This window comes from Hyla sarda, chromosome 5 (assembly GCF_029499605.1).
Source record: "Hyla sarda isolate aHylSar1 chromosome 5, aHylSar1.hap1, whole genome shotgun sequence".
NCBI classification, from domain to species: domain Eukaryota; kingdom Metazoa; phylum Chordata; class Amphibia; order Anura; family Hylidae; genus Hyla; species Hyla sarda.
Window position 1 is genome coordinate 16,798,204 of NC_079193.1, and position 25,472 is coordinate 16,823,675.

Below are 25,472 nucleotides of genomic sequence, written 5' to 3' on the forward strand. Positions count from 1 at the left end.
TGGGATACATGGAGGGGGCATGTCGGCCGACATGTCATGCCAGGGACGGAATGCCCCATTCCTGCGGACTACCGCTACCCTGTGCAGGAGATGGCGGGAGGTTCCAGCGGTCGGACCCCCCGCGATCTATAACTTATCCCCTCTCATTAAATGGGTGCTACGGTGGAAAACAAATGTTTTCAAATCAACTGGTGCCAGAAAGTTATACAGATTTGTAATTTATAAGGAAAAAAAGGGGGGGTACCAAATGCCTCTAGACTAATACCATAAAATGGTACATGATGATAGAATTACAGAAAAAATAAATAAATCGGACTGTGCTTCACTTTAAATGATGTACAAATTTAATATAAAAAATATTACAAATGAGACATAAAATAAATAATGCAAATCTAATACATAAATGCCTCCTACCACAGGGCCCTTGTGGGGAGGTATGATATTTGAATACAAAGCATATATTAAAAATTTTAAAATATAGCATGTGAATTACGTTCTACCGCTATCCCAATATATTGCAAACCGACATAGTGTACTTTTGTGAGGTACACTCCGTTCTCATGTGATTTAGAACAGTTCACAAAGTGATATAGTTACCAACTCCTAAGGGTAGTTTTGGCTGGACGTCCGAGAGATGGATATGTGAGGGCTGTGTCCAGCGCTAGCGTGCGCATACGGTGACGGGCCCGGATGCCACAGGCCAAAAGAGGTCACCGGTCACGGAGTAATTGCAGGCTCAATGGCAGATGTAGTGGAGGCTGTGTCCAGCGCTGGCATGCGCTTGCGGTGACGGGCCCGGTTGCCGCAGGCCGAAGAGAAGTCACCGGTCACGGAGTGGCTCCGGAGGTGGAGATGTACTCGGAGATAGATGGGTCTTGCTCCGGAAACAAGGAAAGGAAAGCCTCGTGGGAGATCTCTCGGCGTCTGGTGGAATGGCGGATGAATTACAGCCAGATGTAAAATCAGCAGATGATGGAGTTGTGTCGGAGGTAAGTGATGGCGATTTGTGGATTGCGGTGGTCATGCGGTAAATATTTCTTTCTCTAGACGCGTTTCAGGGTACTTTATATATGACCCTTTCCTCAGTATATCTATATATATATAGATAGATATCTCTACTGTCTAAATCACATGAGAACGGAGTGTACCGCACAAAAGTACACTATGTCGGTTTGCAATATATTGGGATAGCGGTAGAACGTAATTCACATGCTATATTTTAAAATTTTTAATATATGCTTTGTATTCAAATATCATACCTCCCCACAAGGGCCCTGTGGTAGGAGGCATTTATGTATTAGATTTGCATTATTTATTTTATGTCTCATTTGTAATATTTTTTATATTAAATTTGTACATCATTTAAAGTGAAGCACAGTCCGATTTATTGATTTTTTCTGTAATTCTATCATCATGTACCATTTTATGGTATTAGTCTAGAGGCATTTGGTACCCCCCCTTTTTTTCCTTATATATTATTTTGTACTAGTATTTTTTTGGTGTAAATACTTTCCATTTAGCCTCGATTAATTTATATTGTGAGCTGCACATACCCCAATTTTTTTGAGATTTGTAATTTACTTCCATTAAAAAAAAAATCTTAATCCTTCCAGTACTTATCAGCTGCTGTATGATCCAGAGGAAGTTGTGTAGTTCTTTCCAATCTGAGCACAGTGCTCTCTGCTGCCACCTCTGTCCATGTCAGGAACTGTCCAGAGCAAGAGCAAATCCCCATAGCAAACCTCTCTTGCTCTGGGCAGTTCCTGACATGGACACAAGTGTCAGCAGAGAGCACTGTGGTCAGACAGAAAATAACTACACAACTTCCTCTGGAGCATACAGCAGCTGATAAGTACTGGAGGGATTAAGATTTTTTAAATAGAAGTAATTTACAGATGTGTTTAACCAGGGGTCAAGTCCTGGAAAAAAAAAAGTGTGGGAACTCTTCCACATAAGGGTTGGTCCCACAGTACTCCTGTTAATGGGATTGGTGTTCCTGCTGTGGAAAAAGTGCAGGAACTCAGTGTCTACATTTCTGGCACCAGTTGATTTGAAAACATTTTTTTTTTCCCACTGGTGTAGTCCTTTAAATTAAAGCTAATCCTCTTGCTTCCCCCATACACATGCGCTCTTTGCATTGGCAAAACATGAATGTGTTTTCGACAGGGAGAGAAGAGGAAGCTGCAGCAGACACCATTCATGGCAGGTTATCTCCAGGCAGAACAAAGGCATCAGGCACTGAAACTCATCATGTCCAATGCTACTTTATCCCAATCGGGAGACCGTCTTAGATAGTGAGCCAGTCCCAAAGAAACTTTTCTCTAATACTTATTTAGTATCGAGATCTTTACCTATAGACAGGACCACATACTTGGCTGTTATGGAACCCATACACCTTATAATATACTTGGCTGAGCCAGCCGCTGTCTACTGGTTTGGCCAACTCTCTAAGATGTATGGTGGACTCCCGACTCACCACCAAATGATGTTGCTGGAGAGAAGGGTCAGAAATGATGAATTTTCGCTGCCTAACCCTCTTATTTTGGGGTGAGGAGCCAGTGCCCAAGCTGTGTGCTCGCAGCATACCCCTACCCATAGAGAACAAATGAACATTTGGCAATACCAAACATTCTTGTGTCTAGAGAGGTCGGGAGAGACAACTGTCGTCACAACTAATGTTTGGCCAATAGTTATTGTGAATATATGGCCACCTTTAATTTTTAGCCAAAGGCAACTTACCCCCCACACCACACCCAGGGCCGGTTTTAGACTTCGTGTGGCCCTGGGCAAAGTTCAAAGTGGGGCCCCTAAATGCTGAAATATTTCACTAACAAGCCAGTGACATTTCGTTAATGGGATTATCTGGCAGGGTTTTTTTTAACTATGGGGGAAAAAAACGGTACTCACCTCCATCGCTCCTGCTCTGGGCCCAGCTGCAGCTCAGCAAAGCGACAACAGAGAAAAAGTTGACCTCTGAAATACAAAAGAAGTGATCTGAGTGGTTGCTATGGGCAACTGTTCAATTTTTCCTCTGCACAGGAGATAAGAAATCTCCCCCAAAGTTCTAAAATCAAACCTGTCTACACAAAGTGATGAAATATTACCTCCATACTGTTGAGCTCATTCACATGACAGAGCGCCTCTCTCTTCTGTCTAATCTGACAATGGACATGAAGAAATGTTCATGCACAATGCCTACAGCCACCACGGCACCTGGCTGGCACTGTACACATCCTAATTATTAGACCTGTGCATAATACCTGTGCCAGGTTACTTGGCACTGTGCCACATTGTGTAAGATCAGGCAGAAGAAAGAGGCGCTGCACAACCCCTTAAAGGAGAACTGTGGCGTACATTTTTTAAGTCCCCCTGTGCCCGGGCTGCAAAAACATAAAAATTAAACTTTAAATTACCTTCCTACGTTCCCCTGTTGTAAAGATGTCGGTGTCCAGTTCCTCCGGTGCTTCTGGCTCCCTGCTTCTTAGGCTCGAAACATCACAGTGCAGGCAGCGTATCTCCGGCCGCAGTGATGTCCCGCCTCGGCGGGTGATAGGCTGAGCGCACTGTCATGTAAGGAGCCCGGGCAGCAAGGAAAAGGCGGGGCCCGAGCTCCTTACATAATTGTGGTCTGAGACAATACATCACAAGTCAGGTGCTGAAAGGGGGCTTAGCTGCGGCATCTATTGTGCTTGAAGCCAGCCCCCTGATGACATTACCGGCGCACATGTGCGTGCATTCATCATCAAACAGATCCACAGCTTGTGTGTCAGGTTGTGCTGTGCTGCAATGGGTGGGGCAACCGATGTGTAGAAGGGGAAATAAGTCACTTCCTACCTTGAAACAAAGGATCCTGGGGATTGTAGTCTGAGGGAGGCCACGGGAACAGGAAGTTGCTAGTTCACCAAAACAAGCCAGCAGCATTATAGGGGGACACAGGACATGACCATATACCACCAACACAAGCATAGATGCTTGATAAGCATGTCCATCACTGTATGACACCTAATAACTAAAGTCACCTTCTATTGGATAACCCATTTAAATCCTGGACTTGGGGAACACATATAGAATAGAAACTTCTACCTACAGGCGAGGACTTTGGGGATAAATAGTCTGTCCATGCATTCCTATATCTCTGCCGTCCCACAAATCCCATGATTGGAGCGGAGAGGCGACATGTGCCGGAGCTCATGTGAGAAGAGAATTCAGAAGAAATGTCATCTACCTGATTTACTCTGCTGTTGGCAGATGTGCTCATTGCCTTGAGAATGTTGTGGATGTTCCTTGATGGTGAATTATTCATGTCGCACATTTGAATAACACATTAGCATAAATATGAGATGCATTACATGTGGCATTAGAGTGTCTATTAATTATGACAATCAATCACCGGGGCTTCAGATGAGAGGGGGCCGAGGGGATTCCTTTGTAATGGAGCATCATAGAGACCTTAAGGGTCCGTTCACACGTACACAGATTTGATGCGCAGGATTTTCTGCTGCAGATTTCAATTTAAACTACGGTAAATGACTGAGCACAGCTACAAAATCTGCAGTTAAAATTCTGCGCATCAAATCTGCGCAGGATCCTGTGAACGAACCCTAAAACTTGGTCACAATGCCGGCATTTAAAAAAAAAGAAAAACGGACTTACCTCCCGCCGTTCCCCCCCCCCCCCCCCCCCCCTCCGGTGTCTTCGGCATCGGGGGAACGATGGGAGACAAGTCTTTTTTTTTTTTACATGCCGGCATTCTGGGAAAGTTTAAAAATAAGCAAACCGCTATCCTGGAGTACTCGTTTAACGTGGACATCTTATAGTATAACCACATCAAAAGCTTTACAACAATTTATAGACAATTCTCTGTATAAACTTTATGTGCACAGTAAATATATTTACTATATATCGGTGTGTGTATGTATATATATATATAATCACGTAACAATTACAATTCTCCTAGCTTTTCAAACTATGTTCTTGTACATAAGGGGCAGTATTAAAGTAGTTATATTCTTGTATATAGGAGCAGTATTATAGTAGTTATATTCTTGTATATAGGAGCAGTATTATAGTAGTTATATTCTTGTATATAGGAGCAGTATTATAGTAGTTATATTCTTGTATATAGGAGCAGTATTATAGTAGTTATATTCTTGTATATAAGAGCAGTATTATAGTAGTTATATTCTTGTATATAGGAGGCAGTATTATAGTAGTTATATTCTTGTATATAGGAGCAGTATTATAGTAGTTATATTCTTGTACATAGGAGCAGTATTATAGTAGTTATATTCTTGTATATAGGAGGCAGTATTATAGTAGATATATTCTTGTATATAGGAGAAGTATTAAAGTAGTTATATTCTTGTATATAGGAGCAGTATTATAGTAGTTATATTCTTGTATATAGGAGCAGTATTATAGTAGTTATATTCTTGTATATAGACACAGTATTATAGTAGTTATATTCTTGTATATAGGAGCAGTATTATAGTAGTTATATTCTTGTATATAGGAGTAGTATTATAGTAGTTATATTCTTGTATATAGGGGGCAGTATTATAGTAGTTATATTCTTATATATAGGAGCAGTATTATAGTAGTTATATTCTTGTATATAGGAGCAGTATTATAGTAGATATATTCTTGCATATAGGAGCAGTATTATAGTAGTTATATTCTTGTATAAAGGAGCAGTATTATAGTAGTTATATTCTTGTATATAGGAGCAGTATTATAGTAGTTATATTCTTGTATATAGGAGCAGTATTATAGTAGTTATATTCTTATATATAGGAGGCAGTATTATAGTAGTTATATTCTTGTATATAGGAGCAGTATTATAGTAGTTATATTCCTGTATATAGGAGCAGTATTATAGTAGTTATATTCCTGTATATAGGAGCAGTATTATAGTAGTTATATTCTTGTATATAGGAGGCAGTATTATAGTAGTTATATTCTTGTATATAGGAGCAGTATTATAGTAGTTATATTCTTGTACATAGGAGCAGTATTATAGTAGTTATATTCTTGTATATAGGAGCAGCATTATAGTAGTTATATTCTTGTATATAGGAGCAGTATTATAGTAGTTATATTCTTGTGTATAGGAGCATTATTATAGTAGTTATGAATTCAGGTAGAAAAACAGACATGGTCGCACATCTACAATCTTGTATAATGATCTGATTGCTTCTCAGCATAATATCAAAAACGAACAGGGTGTTAGTATACATTTTTGATCAAAAAGTACAAGCCCACTCGCCACGTCAAGGCCACCTATCTAGAGTGGGTCCCTAACGTCCCTAGCATAAAATGGCGCAGCACTGGGCGGCGACCACCAATGCCCACAGGGGGGAACGACCCACCGGCAGAGCGGCCCCAATGCCACTCAAACCAGTCTATGGGCCGCATTCCTCCCCCCCCCCCCCCCCCCCGCAGACATGGCGCCACGGCAGCAACGGACACCGCACAGCACCACACCAGTGTGATCAAGGTGTAATGGCTCACTTACCATGCTCTCCCAGTCAGACTGGGAGGCTGCTAGAAAAGAAATGACCCATGTGTAGCTAACTACTACTTATATAGGGTTGGGCTGAGGGGGTTATATTAGTTAGTTATATTCTTGTATATAGGGGGCAGTATTATAGTAGTTATATTCTTGTATATAGGAGGCAGTATTATAGTAGTTATGTTCTTGTATATAGGGGCAGTATTATAGTAGTTATATTCTTATATATAGGAGCAGTATTATAGTAGTTATATTCTTGTATATAGGAGCAGTATTATAGTAGTTATATTCTTGTATATAGGGGCAGTATTATAGTAGTTGTTACGCCGAGCGCTCCGGGTCCCCGCTCCTCCCCGGAGCGCTCGCTTCACTCTCACTACCGCAGCGCTCCGGGCAGCTCCACTAACCCGGTGCGCTGCGATACCGTCTCCAGCCGGGATGCGATTCGCGATGCGGGTGGCGCCCGCTCGCGATGCGCATCCCGGCTCCCGTACCTGACTCGCTCTCCGTCTGTCCTGTCCCGGCGCGCGCGGCCCCGCTCCCTAGGGCGCGCGCGCGCCGGGTCTCTGCGATTTAAAGGGCCACTGCGCCGCTGATTGGCGCAGTGGTTCCAATTAGTGTGTTCACCTGTGCACTCCCTATTTATACCTCACTTCCCCTTCACTCCCTCGCCGGATCTTGTTGCCATTGTGCCAGTGAAAGCGTTTCCTTGTGTGTTCCTAGCCTGTGTTCCAGACCTCCTGCCGTTGCCCCCGACTACGATCCTTGCTGCCTGCCCCGACCTTCTGCTACGTCCGACCTTGCTTCTGTCTACTCCCTTGTACCGCGCCTATCTTCAGCAGTCAGAGAGGTTGAGCCGTTGCTAGTGGATACGACCTGGTCACTACCGCCGCAGCAAGACCATCCCGCTTTGCGGCGGGCTCTGGTGAAAACCAGTAGTGACTTAGAACCGATCCACTAGCACGGTCCACGCCAATCCCTCTCTGGCACAGAGGATCCACTACCTGCCAGCCGGCATCGTGACAGTAGATCCGGCCATGGATCCCGCTGAAGTTCCTCTGCCAGTTGTCGCCGACCTCACCACGGTGGTCGCCCAGCAGTCACAACAGATAGCGCAACAAGGCCACCAGCTGTCTCAACTGACCGTGATGCTACAGCAGCTACTACCACAGCTTCAGCAATCATCTCCTCCGCCAGCTCCTGCACCTCCTCCGCAGCGAGTGGCCGCTTCTGGTCTACGACTATCCTTGCCGGATAAATTTGATGGGGACTCTAAATTCTGCCGTGGCTTTCTTTCCCAATGTTCCCTGCACTTGGAGATGATGTCGGACCAGTTTCTTACTGAAAGGTCTAAGGTGGCTTTCGTAGTCAGCCTTCTGTCTGGAAAAGCTCTGTCATGGGCCACACCGCTCTGGGACCGCAATGACCCCGTCACTGCCTCTATACACTCCTTCTTCTCGGAAATTCGAAGTGTTTTTGAGGAACCTGCCCGAGCCTCTTCTGCTGAGACTGCCCTGTTGAACCTGGTCCAGGGTAATTCTTCCGTTGGCGAGTACGCCGTACAATTCCGTACTCTTGCTTCAGAATTATCCTGGAATAATGAGGCCCTCTGCGCGACCTTTAAAAAAGGCCTATCCAGCAACATTAAAGATGTTCTGGCCGCACGAGAAATCCCTGCTAACCTACATGAACTCATTCATCTAGCCACTCGCATTGACATGCGTTTTTCCGAAAGGCGTCAGGAGCTCCGCCAGGATATGGACTTTGTTCGCACAAGGCGTTTTTTCTCCCCGGCTCCTCTCTCCTCTGGTCCCCTGCAATCCGTTCCTGTGCCTCCCGCCGTGGAGGCTATGCAGGTCGACCGGTCTCGCCTGACACCTCAAGAGAGGACACGACGCCGCATGGAGAATCTCTGCCTGTACTGTGCCAGTACCGAACACTTCCTGAAGGATTGTCCTATCCGTCCTCCCCGCCTGGAAAGACGTACGCTGACTCCGCACAAAGGTGAGACAGTCCTTGATGTCTACTCTGCTTCTCCACGTCTTACTGTGCCTGTGCGGATATCTGCCTCTGCCTTCTCCTTCTCTACTATGGCCTTCTTGGATTCCGGATCTGCAGGAAATTTTATTTTGGCCTCTCTCGTCAACAAGTTCAACATCCCGGTGACCAGTCTCGCCAGACCCCTCTACATCAATTGTGTAAACAATGAAAGATTGGACTGTACCATACGTTTCCGCACGGAGCCCCTTCTAATGTGCATCGGACCTCATCACGAGAAGATTGAATTTTTGGTCCTCCCCAATTGCACTTCCGAAATTCTCCTTGGACTACCCTGGCTTCAACTCCATTCCCCAACCCTGGATTGGTCCACTGGGGAGATCAAGAGTTGGGGGCCCTCTTGTTTCAAGGACTGCCTAAAACCGGTTCCCAGTACCCCTTGCCGTGACTCTGTGGTTCCCCCTGTAACCGGTCTCCCTAAGGCCTATATGGACTTTGCGGATGTTTTTTGCAAAAAACAAGCTGAGACTCTACCTCCTCACAGGCCTTATGATTGTCCTATTGACCTCCTCCCGGGCACTACTCCACCCCGGGGCAGAATTTATCCTCTGTCCGCCCCAGAGACTCTTGCTATGTCTGAGTACATCCAGGAAAATTTAAAAAAGGGCTTTATCCGTAAATCCTCCTCTCCTGCCGGAGCCGGATTTTTCTTTGTGTCCAAAAAAGATGGCTCTCTACGTCCTTGCATTGACTACCGCGGTCTTAATAAAATCACGGTAAAGAACCGCTACCCCCTACCCCTCATCTCTGAACTCTTTGATCGCCTCCAAGGTGCCCACATCTTTACCAAACTGGACTTAAGAGGTGCTTATAATCTCATCCGCATCAGAGAGGGGGATGAATGGAAAACGGCATTTAACACTAGAGATGGACACTTTGAGTATCTGGTCATGCCCTTTGGCCTGTGCAACGCCCCTGCCGTCTTCCAAGACTTTGTTAATGAAATTTTTCGTGATCTCTTATACTCCTGTGTTGTTGTATATCTGGACGATATCCTGATTTTTTCTGCCAATCTAGAAGAACACCGCCAGCATGTCCGTATGGTTCTTCAGAGACTTCGTGACAATCAACTTTATGCCAAGATAGAGAAATGTCTGTTTGAATGCCAATCTCTTCCTTTCCTAGGATACTTGGTCTCTGGCCAGGGACTACAAATGGATCCTGACAAACTCTCTGCCGTCTTAGATTGGCCACGCCCCTCCGGACTTCGTGCTATCCAACGTTTTTTGGGGTTCGCCAATTATTACAGGCAATTTATTCCACATTTTTCTACCGTTGTGGCTCCTATCGTGGCTTTAACCAAAAAAAATGCCAATCCCAAGTCTTGGCCTCCTCAAGCGGAAGACGCCTTTAAACGGCTCAAGTCTGCCTTTTCTTCGGCTCCCGTGCTCTCCAGACCTGACCCATCTAAACCCTTCCTATTGGAGGTTGATGCCTCCTCTGTAGGAGCTGGAGCGGTCCTTCTACAAAAAAATTCTTCCGGGCATGCTGTTACTTGTGGTTTTTTTTCTAGGACCTTCTCTCCGGCGGAGAGGAACTACTCCATCGGGGATCGAGAGCTTCTAGCCATTAAATTAGCACTTGAGGAATGGAGGCATCTGCTGGAGGGATCAAGATTTCCAGTTATTATTTACACCGATCACAAGAACCTCTCCTATCTCCAGTCTGCCCAACGGCTGAATCCTCGCCAGGCCAGGTGGTCTCTGTTCTTTGCCCGATTTAATTTTGAAATTCACTTTCGGCCTGCCGATAAGAACATTAGGGCCGATGCTCTCTCTCGTTCCTCGGATGCCTCGGAAGTTGAACTCTCTCCGCAACACATCATTCCTCCTGACTGCCTGATTTCCACTTCTCCAGCCTCCATCAGGCAAACTCCTCCAGGAAAGACCTTCGTCTCTCCACGCCAACGCCTCGGAATCCTCAAATGGGGTCACTCCTCCCATCTCGCAGGTCATGCAGGCATCAAGAAATCTGTTCAACTCATCTCTCGCTTCTATTGGTGGCCGACTCTGGAGACGGATGTCGTGGACTTTGTGCGAGCCTGCACTGTCTGTGCCCGGGATAAGACTCCTCGCCAGAAGCCCGCTGGTTTTCTTCATCCTCTGCCTGTCCCCGAACAGCCTTGGTCTCTGATTGGTATGGATTTTATTACAGACCTACCCCCATCCCGTGGCAACACTGTTGTTTGGGTGGTCGTTGATCGATTCTCCAAAATGGCACATTTCATCCCTCTTCCTGGTCTTCCTTCAGCGCCTCAGTTGGCTAAACAATTTTTTGTACACATTTTTCGTCTTCACGGGTTGCCCACACAGATAGTCTCGGATAGAGGCGTCCAATTCGTGTCAAAATTCTGGAGGGCTCTCTGTAAACAACTCAAGATTAAATTAAACTTTTCTTCTGCATATCATCCTCAATCCAATGGACAAGTAGAAAGAATTAACCAGGTCTTGGGTGATTATTTACGACATTTTGTTTCCTCCCGCCAGGATGATTGGGCAGATCTTCTACCATGGGCCGAATTCTCGTATAACTTTAGAGTCTCTGAATCTTCCTCCAAATCCCCATTTTTCGTGGTGTACGGCCGTCACCCTCTTCCCCCCCTCCCTACTCCCTTGCCCTCTGGTTTGCCCGCTGTAGATGAAGTGACTCGTGATCTTTCCACCATATGGAAAGAGACCCAAAATTCTCTTTTACAGGCTTCATCTCGCATGAAAAAGTTTGCCGATAAGAAAAGAAGAGCTCCCCCCATTTTTGCTCCCGGAGACAAGGTATGGCTCTCCGCTAAATATGTCCGCTTTCGTGTCCCCAGTTACAAACTGGGTCCACGCTATCTTGGTCCTTTCAAAGTCTTGTGCCAAATTAATCCTGTCTCTTACAAACTTCTTCTTCCTCCTTCTCTCCGTATTCCTAATGCCTTTCATGTCTCTCTTCTTAAACCACTCATCATCAACCGTTTCTCTCCCAAGTTAGTTTCTCCCACTCCTGTCTCCGGTTCTTCTGACGTCTTCTCAGTGAAAGAGATACTGGCCTCCAAGACGGTCAGAGGAAAAAGGTTCTTTTTGGTGGATTGGGAGGGCTGTGGACCTGAAGAGAGATCCTGGGAACCTGAGGACAACATCCTAGACAAAAGTCTGCTCCTCAGGTTCTCAGGCTCTAAGAAGAGGGGGAGACCCAAGGGGGGGGGTACTGTTACGCCGAGCGCTCCGGGTCCCCGCTCCTCCCCGGAGCGCTCGCTTCACTCTCACTACCGCAGCGCTCCGGGCAGCTCCACTAACCCGGTGCGCTGCGATACCGTCTCCAGCCGGGATGCGATTCGCGATGCGGGTGGCGCCCGCTCGCGATGCGCATCCCGGCTCCCGTACCTGACTCGCTCTCCGTCTGTCCTGTCCCGGCGCGCGCGGCCCCGCTCCCTAGGGCGCGCGCGCGCCGGGTCTCTGCGATTTAAAGGGCCACTGCGCCGCTGATTGGCGCAGTGGTTCCAATTAGTGTGTTCACCTGTGCACTCCCTATTTATACCTCACTTCCCCTTCACTCCCTCGCCGGATCTTGTTGCCATTGTGCCAGTGAAAGCGTTTCCTTGTGTTTTCCTAGCCTGTGTTCCAGACCTCCTGCCGTTGCCCCCAACTACGATCCTTGCTGCCTGCCCCGACCTTCTGCTACGTCCGACCTTGCTTCTGTCTACTCCCTTGTACCGCGCCTATCTTCAGCAGTCAGAGAGGTTGAGCCGTTGCTAGTGGATACGACCTGGTCACTACCGCCGCAGCAAGACCATCCCGCTTTGCGGCGGGCTCTGGTGAAAACCAGTAGTGACTTAGAACCGATCCACTAGCACGGTCCACGCCAATCCCTCTCTGGCACAGAGGATCCACTACCTGCCAGCCGGCATCGTGACAGTAGTTATATTCTTGCATATAGGAGGCAGTATTATAGTAGTTATATTCTTGTACATAGAAGCAGTATTATAGTAGTTATATTCTTATATATAGGGGCAGTATTATAGTAGTTATATTCTTGTATATAGGAGCAGTATTATAGTAGTTATATTCTTGTATATACAGTGGGGATCAAAAGTTTTGGCACCCCAGGTAAAAATTTGTATTAATGTGCGTAAAGAAGCCAAGGAAAGTTGGAAAAACCAAAAAAGGCATCAAATTACAGATTAGACATTCTTATAATATGTCAACAAAAGTTACATTTTATTTCCATCATTTACACTTTCAAAATAACAGAAAACTAAAAAATGGCATCTGCAAAAGTTTGGGCACCCTGCAGAATTTATAGCATGCATTGCCCCCTTTGCAAAGCTGAGACCTGCCAGTGTCATGGATTGTTCTCAATCATCATCTGGGAAGACCAGGTGATGTCAATCTCAAAGGTTTTAAATGCCCAGACTCATCTGACCTTGCCCCAACAATCAGCACCATGGGTTCTTCTAAGCAGTTGTCTAGAAATCTGAAAATGAAAATAGTTGACGCTCACAAAGCTGGAGAAGGCTATAAGAAGATAGCAAAACATTTTCAGATGTCAATATACTCTGTTTGGAATGTAATTAAGAAATGGCAGTCATCAGGAACAGTGGAAATTAAAGCAAGATCTGGAAGACCAAGAAAATATCAGACAGAACAGCTCGCAGGATTGTGAGAAAAACAATTCAAAACCCATGTTTGACTGCACAATCCCTCCAGAAAGATCTGGCAGACACTGGAGTTGTGGTACACTATTCCACTAGAAAGAGATATTTGTACAAATACGGTCTTCATGGAAGAGTCATCAAAAGAAAACATCTTCTATGTCCTCACCACAAAATCTGCCTTTGAACTTTGCAAATGAACATATAGACAAGCCTGATGCATTTTGGAAAAAAGTTCTGTGGACCAATGAGGATAAAATTGAACTTTTTGGCCGGAATGAGCAAAGGTGTGTTTGGAGAAGAAGGGGAACAGAACTTAAAGAAAAGAACCTCTGTCCAACTGTTAAGCATGGAGGTGGATCAATCATGCTTTGGGGTTGTATTACAGCCAGTGGCACAGGGAACATCTCACGAGTAGAAGGAAAAATGGATTCAATAAAATTTCAGCAAATTTTTGATGCTAACTTGATGCCATCTGTGAAAAAGCTGAAGTTAAAGAGAGGATGGCTTCTACAAATGGATAATGATCGTAAACACACCTCTAAATCCACGGGGAATTACATAAAGAGGCGCAAACTGAGGGTTTTGCCATGGCCTTCACATTCTCCTGACCTCAACATGATTGAAAATCTACGGATTGACCTTAAAAGAGCAGTGCGGGACAGACAGCCAGAAATCTCAAAGAACTGGAAGACTTTTGTAAGGAAGAATGGGCAAAGATACCTCAAACAAGAATTGAAAGACTCTTAGCTGGCTACAAAAAGCGTTTACAAGCTGTGATACTTGCCAAAGGGGGCAGTACAAGATATTAACTCTGCAGGGTGCCTAAACTTTTGCAGATGGCATTTTTTTGTTTTCTGTTATTTTGAAAGTGTTAATGATGGAAATAAAATCTAACTTTTGTTGACATATTTTAAGAATGTCTAATCTGTAATTTGATGCCCTTTGGAGATTTTTCCATCTTTTCTTGGCTTCTTTATGCACATAAATACAAATTTTTACCTGGGGTGCCCAAACTTTTGATCCCCACAGTAGGAGGCAGTATTATAGTAGTTATATTCTTGTACATAGAAGCAGTATTACAGTAGTTGTATTCTTGTATATGGGAGCAGCATTATAGTAATTATATTTTTGTACATAGGTACAGTATTATAGTAGTTATGTTCTTGTGTATAGGAGGCAGTATTATAGTAGTTATATTCTTGTTTACAGGAGCATTATTATAGTAGTTATATTCTTGTATATAGGAGCAGTATTATAGTAGTCATATTCTTGTATATAGGAGCAGTATTATAGTAGTTATATTCTTGTATATAGGAGGCAGTATTATAGTAGTAATATTCTTGTATATAGGAGCAGTATTATAGTAGTTATATTCTTGTATATAGGAGGCAGTATTATAGTAGTTATATTCTTGTATATAGGAGCAGTATTATAGTAATTATATTTTTGTACATAGGTACAGTATTATAGTAGTTATGTTCTTGTGTATAGGAGGCAGTATTATAGTAGTTATATTCTTGTATACAGGAGCATTATTATAGTAGTTATATTCTTGTATATAGGAGCAGTATTATAGTAGTCATATTCTTGTATATAGGAGCAGTATTATAGTAGTTATATTCTTGTATATAGGAGGCAGTATTATAGTAGTAATATTCTTGTATATAGGAGCAGTATTATAGTAGTTATATTCTTGTATATAGGAGGCAGTATTATAGTAGTTATATTCTTGTATATAGGAGCAGTATTATAGTAGTTATATTCTTGTATATAGGAGGCAGTATTATAGTAGTTATATTCTTGTATATAGGAGCAGTATTATAGTAGTTATATTCTTGTATATAGGAGCAGTATTATAGTAGTTATATTCTTGTATATAGGAGAAGTATTATAGTAGTTATATTCTTGTATATAGGAGGCAGTATTATAGTAGTTATATTCTTGTATATAGGAACAGTATTATAGTAGTTATATTCTTGTATATAGGAGGTAGTAATATAGTAGTTATATTCTTGTATATAGGAGCAGTATTGTAGTAGTTATATGCTTGTATATAGGAGCAGTATTATAGTAGTTATATTCTTGTATATAGGAGCAGTATTATAGTAGTTATATTCTTGTACATAGGAGCAGTATTATAGTAGTTATATTCTCGTACATAGGAGCAGTATTATAGTAGTTATATTCTTGCATATATGAGAAGTATTATAGTAGTTATATTCTTGAACATAGGGGACAGTATTACAGTACTTATTGTCTTGTATATAAGAGCAGTATTATAGTAGATATATTCTTGTATATAGGGGCAGTACTATAGTAGATATATTCTTGTATATAGGGTCAGTACTATAGTAGTTATATTCTTGTATATAGAGAGCAGTATTATAGTAGTAATATTCTTCTATATAGAGAGCAGTATTATAGTTCTTATGTACCTGTATAAATATATGAATAATATTGATGTGATGTTATAGACTGTGATTGTCACACACTCTAGTTAATCACTCCGCAGAGTCCTTTCCCTGTTATTATTATGTATTGATTGTCTTGCACATTTTCTGGTAAAACGCCCCGGGCGCTGCATATCTATATTCTTGGAACTGTCACCTTCTGTACTGTATTACCTCACTCTGTTAGATTACAATATGTTGGATGCACTTGGTCAAAATTATGAACTTGTAATTTAATTTGTAATTTAATTTGGGAGTAAGAAGCTTTTCTGCTGCTTTTAAATGCTCAGGGGCTGAATTCACAGACAATCAAATGTTTGTCGCTACTGCCCCCTAGAGCCAAATAAAATAACTAGCCTGTAGAATGTTAGCAGATTGACCTCAGTTTTGGAGAGATGCATGCACTATTTCTTCCGTCACAAAATAACGGCCGTTTTTAATAACGGGCTATAACGGGTTAAAAAACCTAATGTAAAAATCCCACAGACTATAATGGGATTTTCTAAAGGCCGAATAGGAATTTGTAACTGCCGTTTTACAGCCGATTTTCAGACGGAACTTCGAACGGATCTTTAAAACGGAGTAAGGAGCCTAAGTTATTTCCTGATTCACTGACCCTCTTACTGTATCACAGACCCCACATACGAGAATACACTCCTTAAAGGGTCTGCACACTTTTGCAACCATTTTTAGTTTTATCAGTCAGTAGAAATACAATTAAATATGAAACACGTTTGTGACTCGTCCTGATAAAAAAATCTTCTACCGTTTTGGGTACACAGCTCCTATGCAGAGTAATGGGTTATAGAATGTAAACAAACCCGGTGTTGTCCAATCATGCCCTCCCCCAGCTCCTAGTGTAAGTCCGGATGGAGGAGAATAACAAATGACTGCAGGATCTGACTACACAGAGGGTTTGTTTGTAGTCTGTCACCATGGAGACACATACATTTGTTAGGTATCTGTATACCAAAAATGGTCGATTTTTGTAACATTTACACATAGGGGGTTAGTTTTCTGTTATAGAGGCTTTGAAACTATATTCAAAAAGTATCATATAAGGTGTTCTGTCCAATCGGAACAAGTACAAACTATAATCTGTGTGTCGGCGGTAGATAACCAGGATTTCCAACCAAAGGAATTCCCTTCTGTTTGTTGGGAAATGTATTGGACTTTTTTATTTTATTTTACTTGGATACTGGTTTATTATTATCACAAAAATTGCAACGCATATTATTTTAATAAGAAAATGTCCCTGGCTTTGCCTGGTCCCGTTTTTAATACTTTGGAATTAGCAACGTAGGACATGATTAAAGGGGTATTCCGACCAAATACATCTTATCCCCTATCTAAAGGATAGGAGATAAGATGTCAGATCGCGGGGGGGGCTGGGACCTGCCGCAATCTCCATGCAGCACCCGCATGTGGGGATGCTTCTACAGTCTCGTAAACTTCTGTGTTTCCGGGACTGGAGACATGACGTCATACCACGCCCCCTCCATTCATGTGTATGGGAGGGGGCGTGATGGCAGATATGACATCATACCACGCCCCCTCATGACGTCATGCCACGCCCCCTCCATTCATGTGTATGGGAAAGGGTGTGACGGCAGATATGACATCATATATGCCGTCATGCCACGCCCCCTCCATTCATGTCTATGGGAGGGGGCGGCCGTCACGCCCCCTTGTGCCGTCATGCCACGCCCCCTCCATTCATGTCTATGGGAGGGGGCGGCCGTCACGCCCCCTCGTGCCGTCATGCCACGCCCCCTCCATTCATGTCTATGGGAGGGGGCGTGACTGCCGTCACGCCCCCTCCCATAGACATGAATGGAGGGGGGACGTGGCGTGACATTACAAGGGGGCGTGACGGCCGCCACCCCCCCTCCCATAGACATGAATGTAAGGGGCGTGGTGTGACGTCACGTCTCCAGTCCCGGAAACACAGAAGTTTCCGAGACTGGAGAAGCAGCGCCGCATAGAATGCAGGTGCTGCATGGAGATCGTGGGGGATCCCAGCAGCTGGCCCCCCGTGATTAGACATCTTATCCCCAATCCTTTGTTTAGGGGATATGATGTATTTGGCCGGAATACCCCTTTAAAAAAAAATGCTACAGCTGGGAGCTGTAATTTTGCAACAGCTGGGGGCACCCTGCTTGGGAAACACTGGTCTATGTAGAGGACAGGAGCTTCTTCAGGGTCCTGTACAGTACACAGTGTCCTAAAAAAGTAACATGGAGTCGCCCTCACCTGGTGTCCAAAGGAGCAGCTAATCCTGGAACAGGTAAAGTGTACAGAGCATGTAATACCTCCCTGTACTGTAGGGGGCGCTACCAGACACCAGTCAGTGCATACGCTTCAGTAATACAGGTAAAGAGTACAGAACATGTAATACCTCCCTGTACTGTAGGGGGCGCTACCAGACACCAGTCAGTGCATACACTTCAGTAATACAGGTTAAGAGTACAGAACATGTAATACCTCCCTGTACTGTAGGGGGCGCTACCAGACACCAGTCAGTGCATACGCTTCAGTAATACAGGTAAAGAGTACAGAACATGTAATACCTCCCTGTACTGTAGGGGGCGCTACCAGACACCAGTCAGTGCATACACTTCAGTAATACAGGTAAAGAGTACAGAACATGTAATACCTCCCTGTACTGTAGGGGGCGCTACCAGACACCAGTCAGTGCATATGCTTCAGTAATACAGAGGTTTTACCAGTGAATGCCCATTCTGATTGGTCAGTTCTTCCTGCCATTGATACGTTTCACAGATCTGGACTGTCTGTACATTGTATGTTGAGTTTGGTTTCAACTTACGATGGTCCAGAACAGACCATTGTATGTTGAAACTATTGTATGTTGAGGCCATTGTAAGATGAGGCATCACTGTATTTCAGTCTATTATTTCATAATGTTTTTACATTGTTATCATTTTTCTAACTATATACCATCCTCTTTTTTCCCCATCTTTTCCTTTTTGGATTCCCTATGCTCCACAGGCTCAGGTAAGGACACATATATGTTTAATTCACTTATGTTTTTATTAATTATGGTAATAAATTACAGATTTATACTCATGTACCAGCCCTACGTCAGTGTATTTTCTCATGGGATTCCCTTACTAGTTTTACTTGTAAGAATAGGGGATAAGATATCTGATTGCAGGGTCCCGCTGCTGGGGCCCCCCATGATCACCCGCAGTGGTTTCCTGTGGCAGTGGTCATGACGTCATGCCACGCCCCCCTCCCATAGACTTGCATTAAGGGGCGGGGTGTGACATCACGAGGGGGCGGGGCCAGGATGTCCCGATCCTCTGTCCCCTGCATCGCCAGTCATCAGGCACTGAGTGAAGCTCGCTCCATGCACCTATCCAGATCCCCTTTGGATAGGGGATAAGATGTCTAGGGGCGGAATACCCCTTAAGGGTACATTCACACGCACGCAACTTCGCAGCGTATTTAGCTGCGGATCCGCTGGTGAAGGCCCCGCTCTATGCTGGCTTTACTTGTGCCTGCTGGTATCGGCAATACGCCGCTACCAGCAGACACAGTGCAGCGATGTACGCGGTGTACTCGCACATCGCGGCCGCTCTCCCTGCTCTGAACTAGGCAGAGAGCTCCCGCGATGTGCGAGTATACTGCGACTCGCACATCGCAGTGTGCCTGCTGGTAGCGGTGTATTGCCACTACGAGCAGGCACATGTAAAGACAGCATAGAGCGGGGCCTTCACCACCGGATCTGCAGCGTAAAATACGCTGTAAATCCGCCCGTGTGAACGTACCCTTAAAGGGGTACTACTGTGGAAAACTTTTTTTCAATGAACCGGTGCCAGAAAGTTAAACAGATTTGTAAATTGCTTCTATTTAAAAATCTTAATCCTTTCAGTACTTATCAGCTGCTGTATACTACAGAGGAAGTTCTTTTATTTTTGGACTTCCTTTCTGTCTGACCACAGTGCTCTCTGCTGACACCTCTGTCCGTGTCAGGAACTGTCCAGAGCAGGAGAGGTTTGCTATGAGGATTTGCTCCTACTCTGGACGGTTCCTAAAATGGACAGAGGTGTCAGCAGAGAGCACTGTGGTCAGACAGAAAGGAAATTCAAAAAGAAAAGAAATTCCTGTGGAGCATACAGCAACTGATAAGTACTGGAAGGGTAAAGATTTTTTAATAGAAGTAATTTACAAATCGGAGTACCCCTTTAATTCTAGTTTTGACAAAGGCGTTTAGTCACAACTTGTTGTCACTAAGGAAAACCGGTTTTAACTAAAAACCTGTTTTGACTGTAACATATATAAACTCTTAATAATAAAGTCCAATAGAAAACCCAATATAAAATGTTGTTCTCTACAATGTGCATTGAGAATTTGATATCCTACGGCCAAGTGTCTGAGTCTCTGAAGCCATTTGGGGATCACGTTACCATATAAAAGAATCTTGCAGGCGTCAGTAATGCTTTTACCTGCAGACTTAGTGAGTGCAGATAATGTCGTGTCACCGGAGAAGACCTTGGGGAGGATTATGGGTAATCAGATGATTGCATCTTTCTGAACATTAAAGGGGTATTCCAGGAAAAAACATTTATATATATATATATATATATATATATATATATATATATATATATATATATATCATCTGGCTCCAGAAGGTTAAACAGATTTGTAAATTACTTAATTCTTCCAATAATTATCAGCTGCTGAAGTTGAGTTGTTCTTTTCTGTCTGGCAACAGTGCTCTCTGCTGACATCTCTGCTTGTCTCGGGAACTGCACAGAGTAGAAGAGGTTTGCTATGGGGATTTGCTTCTACTCTGGACAGTTCCCGAGACGGGTGTCATCAGAGAGCACTTAGACAGAAAAGAACAACTCAACTTCATCAGCTCATAAGTACTGAAAGGATTACATTTTATTAATAGAAGTAATTTACAAATCTGTTTAACTTTCTGGAGCCAGTTGATTTATATTTATAAAAAAAAAAAAAAAAAGTTTTTCCTGCATAACCCCTTTAAGTAATAAGTCTAATCCATACATTGCTATTCCCGCAGGTGTATGAAGTGGTGCCGTGTCACAGTGACTGCAACCAGTACGTTTGGATCACAGAGCCGTGGAGCGTGTGCAAAGTCACCAATGTGGACCTCAAGCAGAACTGTGGAGAAGGGGTGCAGACCAAGAAAGTCCGGTAGGAGGTTCTCCTGTTTGGACAATTCCCACTTGTTAGGGCTGTAGTAGATAACCCGACTGCGGCCCAATATGAGCCCCGATCATTTATCTTGGCACTCGCTCACTGAGCCTACACATGGCTCAGTATTTTTAACACCTAAAATGCTATATATATATATATATATATATATATATATATATATATATATAACATTTTAGGTTTTAAAAATACTCAGTGAAAAAAATTTTTTTTTCCAGAGTACCCCTTTAAGGGAGAAATTATATCCGATGTTCTATTTGCCCGGTCATAAACCCTATACATCAGAGGTCTCAAACTGTGGCTCTCCAGATATTACAAAACTTCAACTCCCAGCATGTCCGGGCAGCTGGGAGTTGAAGTTTTGCAACATCTGGAGAGCCACAGTTTGAGACCTCTGATGTATAGGGTTTGTGACCGGGCAAATAGAACATCGGAAATAATTTCTCCCTTAAAGAGGTATGTGGTGTCCCGGTACCGTATTGTCCCGGTACCGTATTGCATACCGTACCTTGGTTAGGGGTCACCAAAGTCAGAGTTTCTAGTAACTGTGGGGTTCCGCTTCTTTAGTCATCCCCTAGTCACCCCTCATATAGTTAATATATTTCTAAATGAAATGTAAATACTGTATAGAAAGAGTATACTTACCTTGCATAGCGTCACAGGGCCTGCAGGTCATGTGACTGTGGTTTAGTCTCTTTGGTAGGTAAAAGGACCTTTGGAGGTTCATGGGTCAGGTGATTACCCACAATGCCTTGTAAAGCTGATTGACAGATGGTGTGGACCAATCCTAAAACGGCCAGCCCCTGCCCATATAAGGGAGCTGCAGCCAATAGACATGCTCTTGGGTTCCGGATTGTTGGAGAGTCAAGATCTGCGCAACTTACAACGACAAATACTGGGCCAAAGCCTGCCGGCCTCGGCCTGAAACGAAACAGTGAGTTCTTACAACTTCCCCGTTTATGCTAGCAAGGACCCTGGACCTAAACATACCCCTAAATCCAGCGGATCTGCGCATACTAAATCCTACTAAGCTAAAGAACGTGCAAAAGTCCCAACCATACGTCAATCTCAGCTGAGCTGTGTATAGACTCTGTTATAAAGACTCTTCCTGTATTCGCATGTTACAGAAAATCGACAGTAAAGTTTACGCAAGTTTTCAGCAAAGCTCTGGTTGTGGACAATACTTTGTTCTGCATCTACCTATCGCTCTTGGGAAGGGTGACGATAGGCCAAGCCACACAGCATTTAACCCTCACCCTGGCGTCACTATTGACAAGAGTTAATTATAACCGTGATATACCTCACAGCAACATCCCAACTGCCATACACCCCCCCCCCCCCCCCCCCAAGGCACTACAGGTACTCCACTGGAAAACATTTTTTTTTTAAATCAACTGATGCCAGAAAGTTAAACAGATTTGTAAATTACTTCTATTAAAAAATCTTAATCCTTACAGTACTTATCAACTACTGTATGCTCCACAGGAAGTTATTTTCTTTTAGAATTTCCTTTCTATCTGAGCACAGTGCTCTCTGCTGACACCTCTGTCCATGTCAGGAACTGTACAGAGCAGGAGAGGTTTTCTATGGGGATTTGTTCCTACTCTGGACAGTTCCTAAAATGAACAGAGGTGTCAGCAGAGAGCACTGTGGTCAGACAGAAAGGAAATGCAAACAGAAAATAACTTCCTGTGGAGCATACAGCAGCTGATAAGTACTGGAAGGATTAAGATTTTTAAATAGAAGAAATTTACAAATCTGTTTACCTTTCTGCCACCAGTTGATTTAAAAAAATAAATGTTTTCCAGTGGAGTACCCCTTTAATGGGAAAGCAAGACCCTCATTTTAATGAATGGTGTAAAAAGACTTGTTTAGCAGCACACCCTGCAGGCTAAAGCTGGTATTGCAGCAGCTGGTAAAAAAAAAAGAGAAACTTAACGGTATTCTGTATTCTGTATGACCAGATGCATGCAGAACACAGTGGATGGCCCCGCCGATGTTGTAGAAGACTATCTGTGTGAGCCGGAGGAGATGCCTCTAGGAGCCAGAAATTGCAAGTTGCCTTGTCCTGAGGACTGCGTCATGTCAGAGTGGAGTGAATGGAGCAAGTGTCCTTTGGTAGGGATTTCTAACAAGATTTGAAAAGAAATTCTGCATTTACAATGTGTAGAAGAATTATCATTTATGTGTCGGTACTTAATTTAGCAGCTGTTGCTATTTAAGATTCCTACTAATTCTAAAGTGTATTTATCATTACACCATTTATAGTTACTGTATAATGTAGATATAATCTACATCGTACATAATTATTATCCTGTACTGATCCTGAGGTATATCCTGCATTATACTCCAGAGCTGTACTCACTATTCTGCTGGGGAGGTCACTGTGTACATACATTACATTACTTATCCTGTACTGATCCTGAGTTATATCCTGTATTATACTCCAGAGCTGTACTCACTATTCTGCTGGTGAGGTCACTGTGTACATACATTACATTACTTATCCTGTACTGATCCTGAGTTATATCCTGTATTATACTCGAGAGCTGTACTCACTATTCTGCTGGTGAGGTCACTGTGTACATACATTACATTACTTATCCTGTACTGATCCTGAGTTATATCCTGTATTATACTCCAGAGCTGTACTCACTATTCTGCCGGTGAGGTCACTGTGTACATACATTACATTACTTATCCTGTACTGATCCTGATTATATCCTGTATTATACTCCAGAACTACACTCACTATTCTGCTGGTGAGGTCACTGTGTACATACATTACATTACTTATCCTGTACTGATCCTGAGTTATAACTTGTATTATACTCCAGAGCTGTACTCACTATTCTGCTGGTGAGGTCACTGTGTACATACATTACATTACTTATCCTGTACTGATCCTGAGTTATATCTTGTATTATACTCCAGAGCTGTACTCACTATTCTGCTGGTGAGGTCACTGTGTACATACATTACATTACTTATCCTGTACTGATCCTGAGTTATATCCTGTAGATCTTTTACATAAAAATATAAAACATTACAATAATACAAACAACATACACCTGTACAATATATACAAAAAATTAGTCCGTATTAGTCCGTAAATGTCCATCAAAGTATTTTCTGGTCTAGCCTCACTGTCACCAAACACACAACTATAATAACAACCCCACACGTGTAAACTACTAAACTCTACTTTATAATAATAATCATAACAACAACAATAGTAATAACAACAACAATAGTAATAACAACAACAACAACAATAGTAATAACAACAACAACAACAATAGTAATAACAACAACAACAACAATAGTAATAACAACAACAATCATAATTCTAATACTTTCTTTATCCTGCACTGCTTCCAGTTATCACAGTATATAAAGAAAATGGAAGAAAAAAATATACAATTTCAAACGATTTTAGTTCTGTATAAATAATAATTATATGCAAACATTCTTTTGTAGTTTTGTCTTGAAGTTCTGGTATTTACAGAACAGCGGAGATCCCCATAATACAGATAATTACAATATGACAATGAAGTTGCAAACTTGGCTAAATACGGTGATTATGTCTGGGAGATCTTCATTATTATGCTAATCTTGTCGTGGCCTCGTAATGACACGTTTAGTATTTTAATTCTCCGCCGGAGCTCTGGATTGTTGTTCGCCTAATTCGCTTGTCTAATGTGTGATGTCTTTTTGCAGACGCAGGAGAGAAGCGCCTGCCGGTAATTGAAAGGCCTGGTGCGTCTGCCATGTTCACCTTGTTGAAATATTTACTTTGTGACATTTCTCAGGATAGGTGTTTGCTTTACTATTTTGCAGCCTTGTGACGGTGCCGGATTTCGGGAGCGGTCGGCTGTGCCCATTCGGCAGGCGGCAGAAGGAAAAACCTGCCATATTGCAACCGAAACTGAACCTTGTGTCTTGAACAAGAACTGTTTCCACTATGAATACAATGTGACAGGTAGGTGTCGGTTATATACATGCAGTAGTCCATATGTAGGAAGGCCATTGTGTGTGCAGAGATCAAGGGAACTAAACTGGTATACGTTATACTCATGGGTGTGACCTTGTATAGCAGGGGTGTCATTAGGAAAATACATTCTATAAATACATATATTACTATTTTGTTGCTGTATTCACTGTTTACGTTACATATCCTGTGTTATACTCCAGAGCTGCACTCACTATTCTGCTGGTGGGGTCACTGTGTACATACATTACATTACTTATCCTGTACTGATCCAGAGTTATATCCTGTATTATATTCCAGAGCTGTACTCACTATTCTGCTGGTGAGGTCACTGTGTACATACATTACATTACTTATCCTGCACTGATCCTGAGTTATATCCTCTATTATACTCCAGAGCTGTACTCACTATTCTGCTGGTGAGGTCACTGTGTACATACATTACATTACTTATCCTGCACTGATCCTGAGTTATATCCTCTATTATACTCCAGAGCTGTACTCACTATTCTGCTGGTGAGGTCACTGTGTACATACATTACATTACTTATCCTGTACTGATCCTGAGTTATATCCTGTATTATACTCCAGAGCTGTACTCACTATTCTGCTGGTGAAATC

The 25,472-nt window shown here is 43.1% G+C and overlaps 1 protein-coding gene across 1 annotated transcript in view; it reads left to right on the forward strand.

Annotated features, from left to right (window-relative positions):
• THSD7A (thrombospondin type 1 domain containing 7A) overlaps positions 1 to 25,472 on the forward strand; it is a 537,615-nt gene that overhangs the window by 480,988 nt on the left and 31,155 nt on the right. Inside the window, exons 18-21 of the mRNA XM_056518919.1 lie at positions 18,662 to 18,667; positions 20,706 to 20,839; positions 22,825 to 22,978; positions 24,701 to 24,842. Coding sequence (XP_056374894.1) covers positions 18,662 to 18,667; positions 20,706 to 20,839; positions 22,825 to 22,978; positions 24,701 to 24,842 — 436 coding nt within the window. The remainder of the gene's footprint in view (positions 1 to 18,661; positions 18,668 to 20,705; positions 20,840 to 22,824; positions 22,979 to 24,700; positions 24,843 to 25,472) is intronic.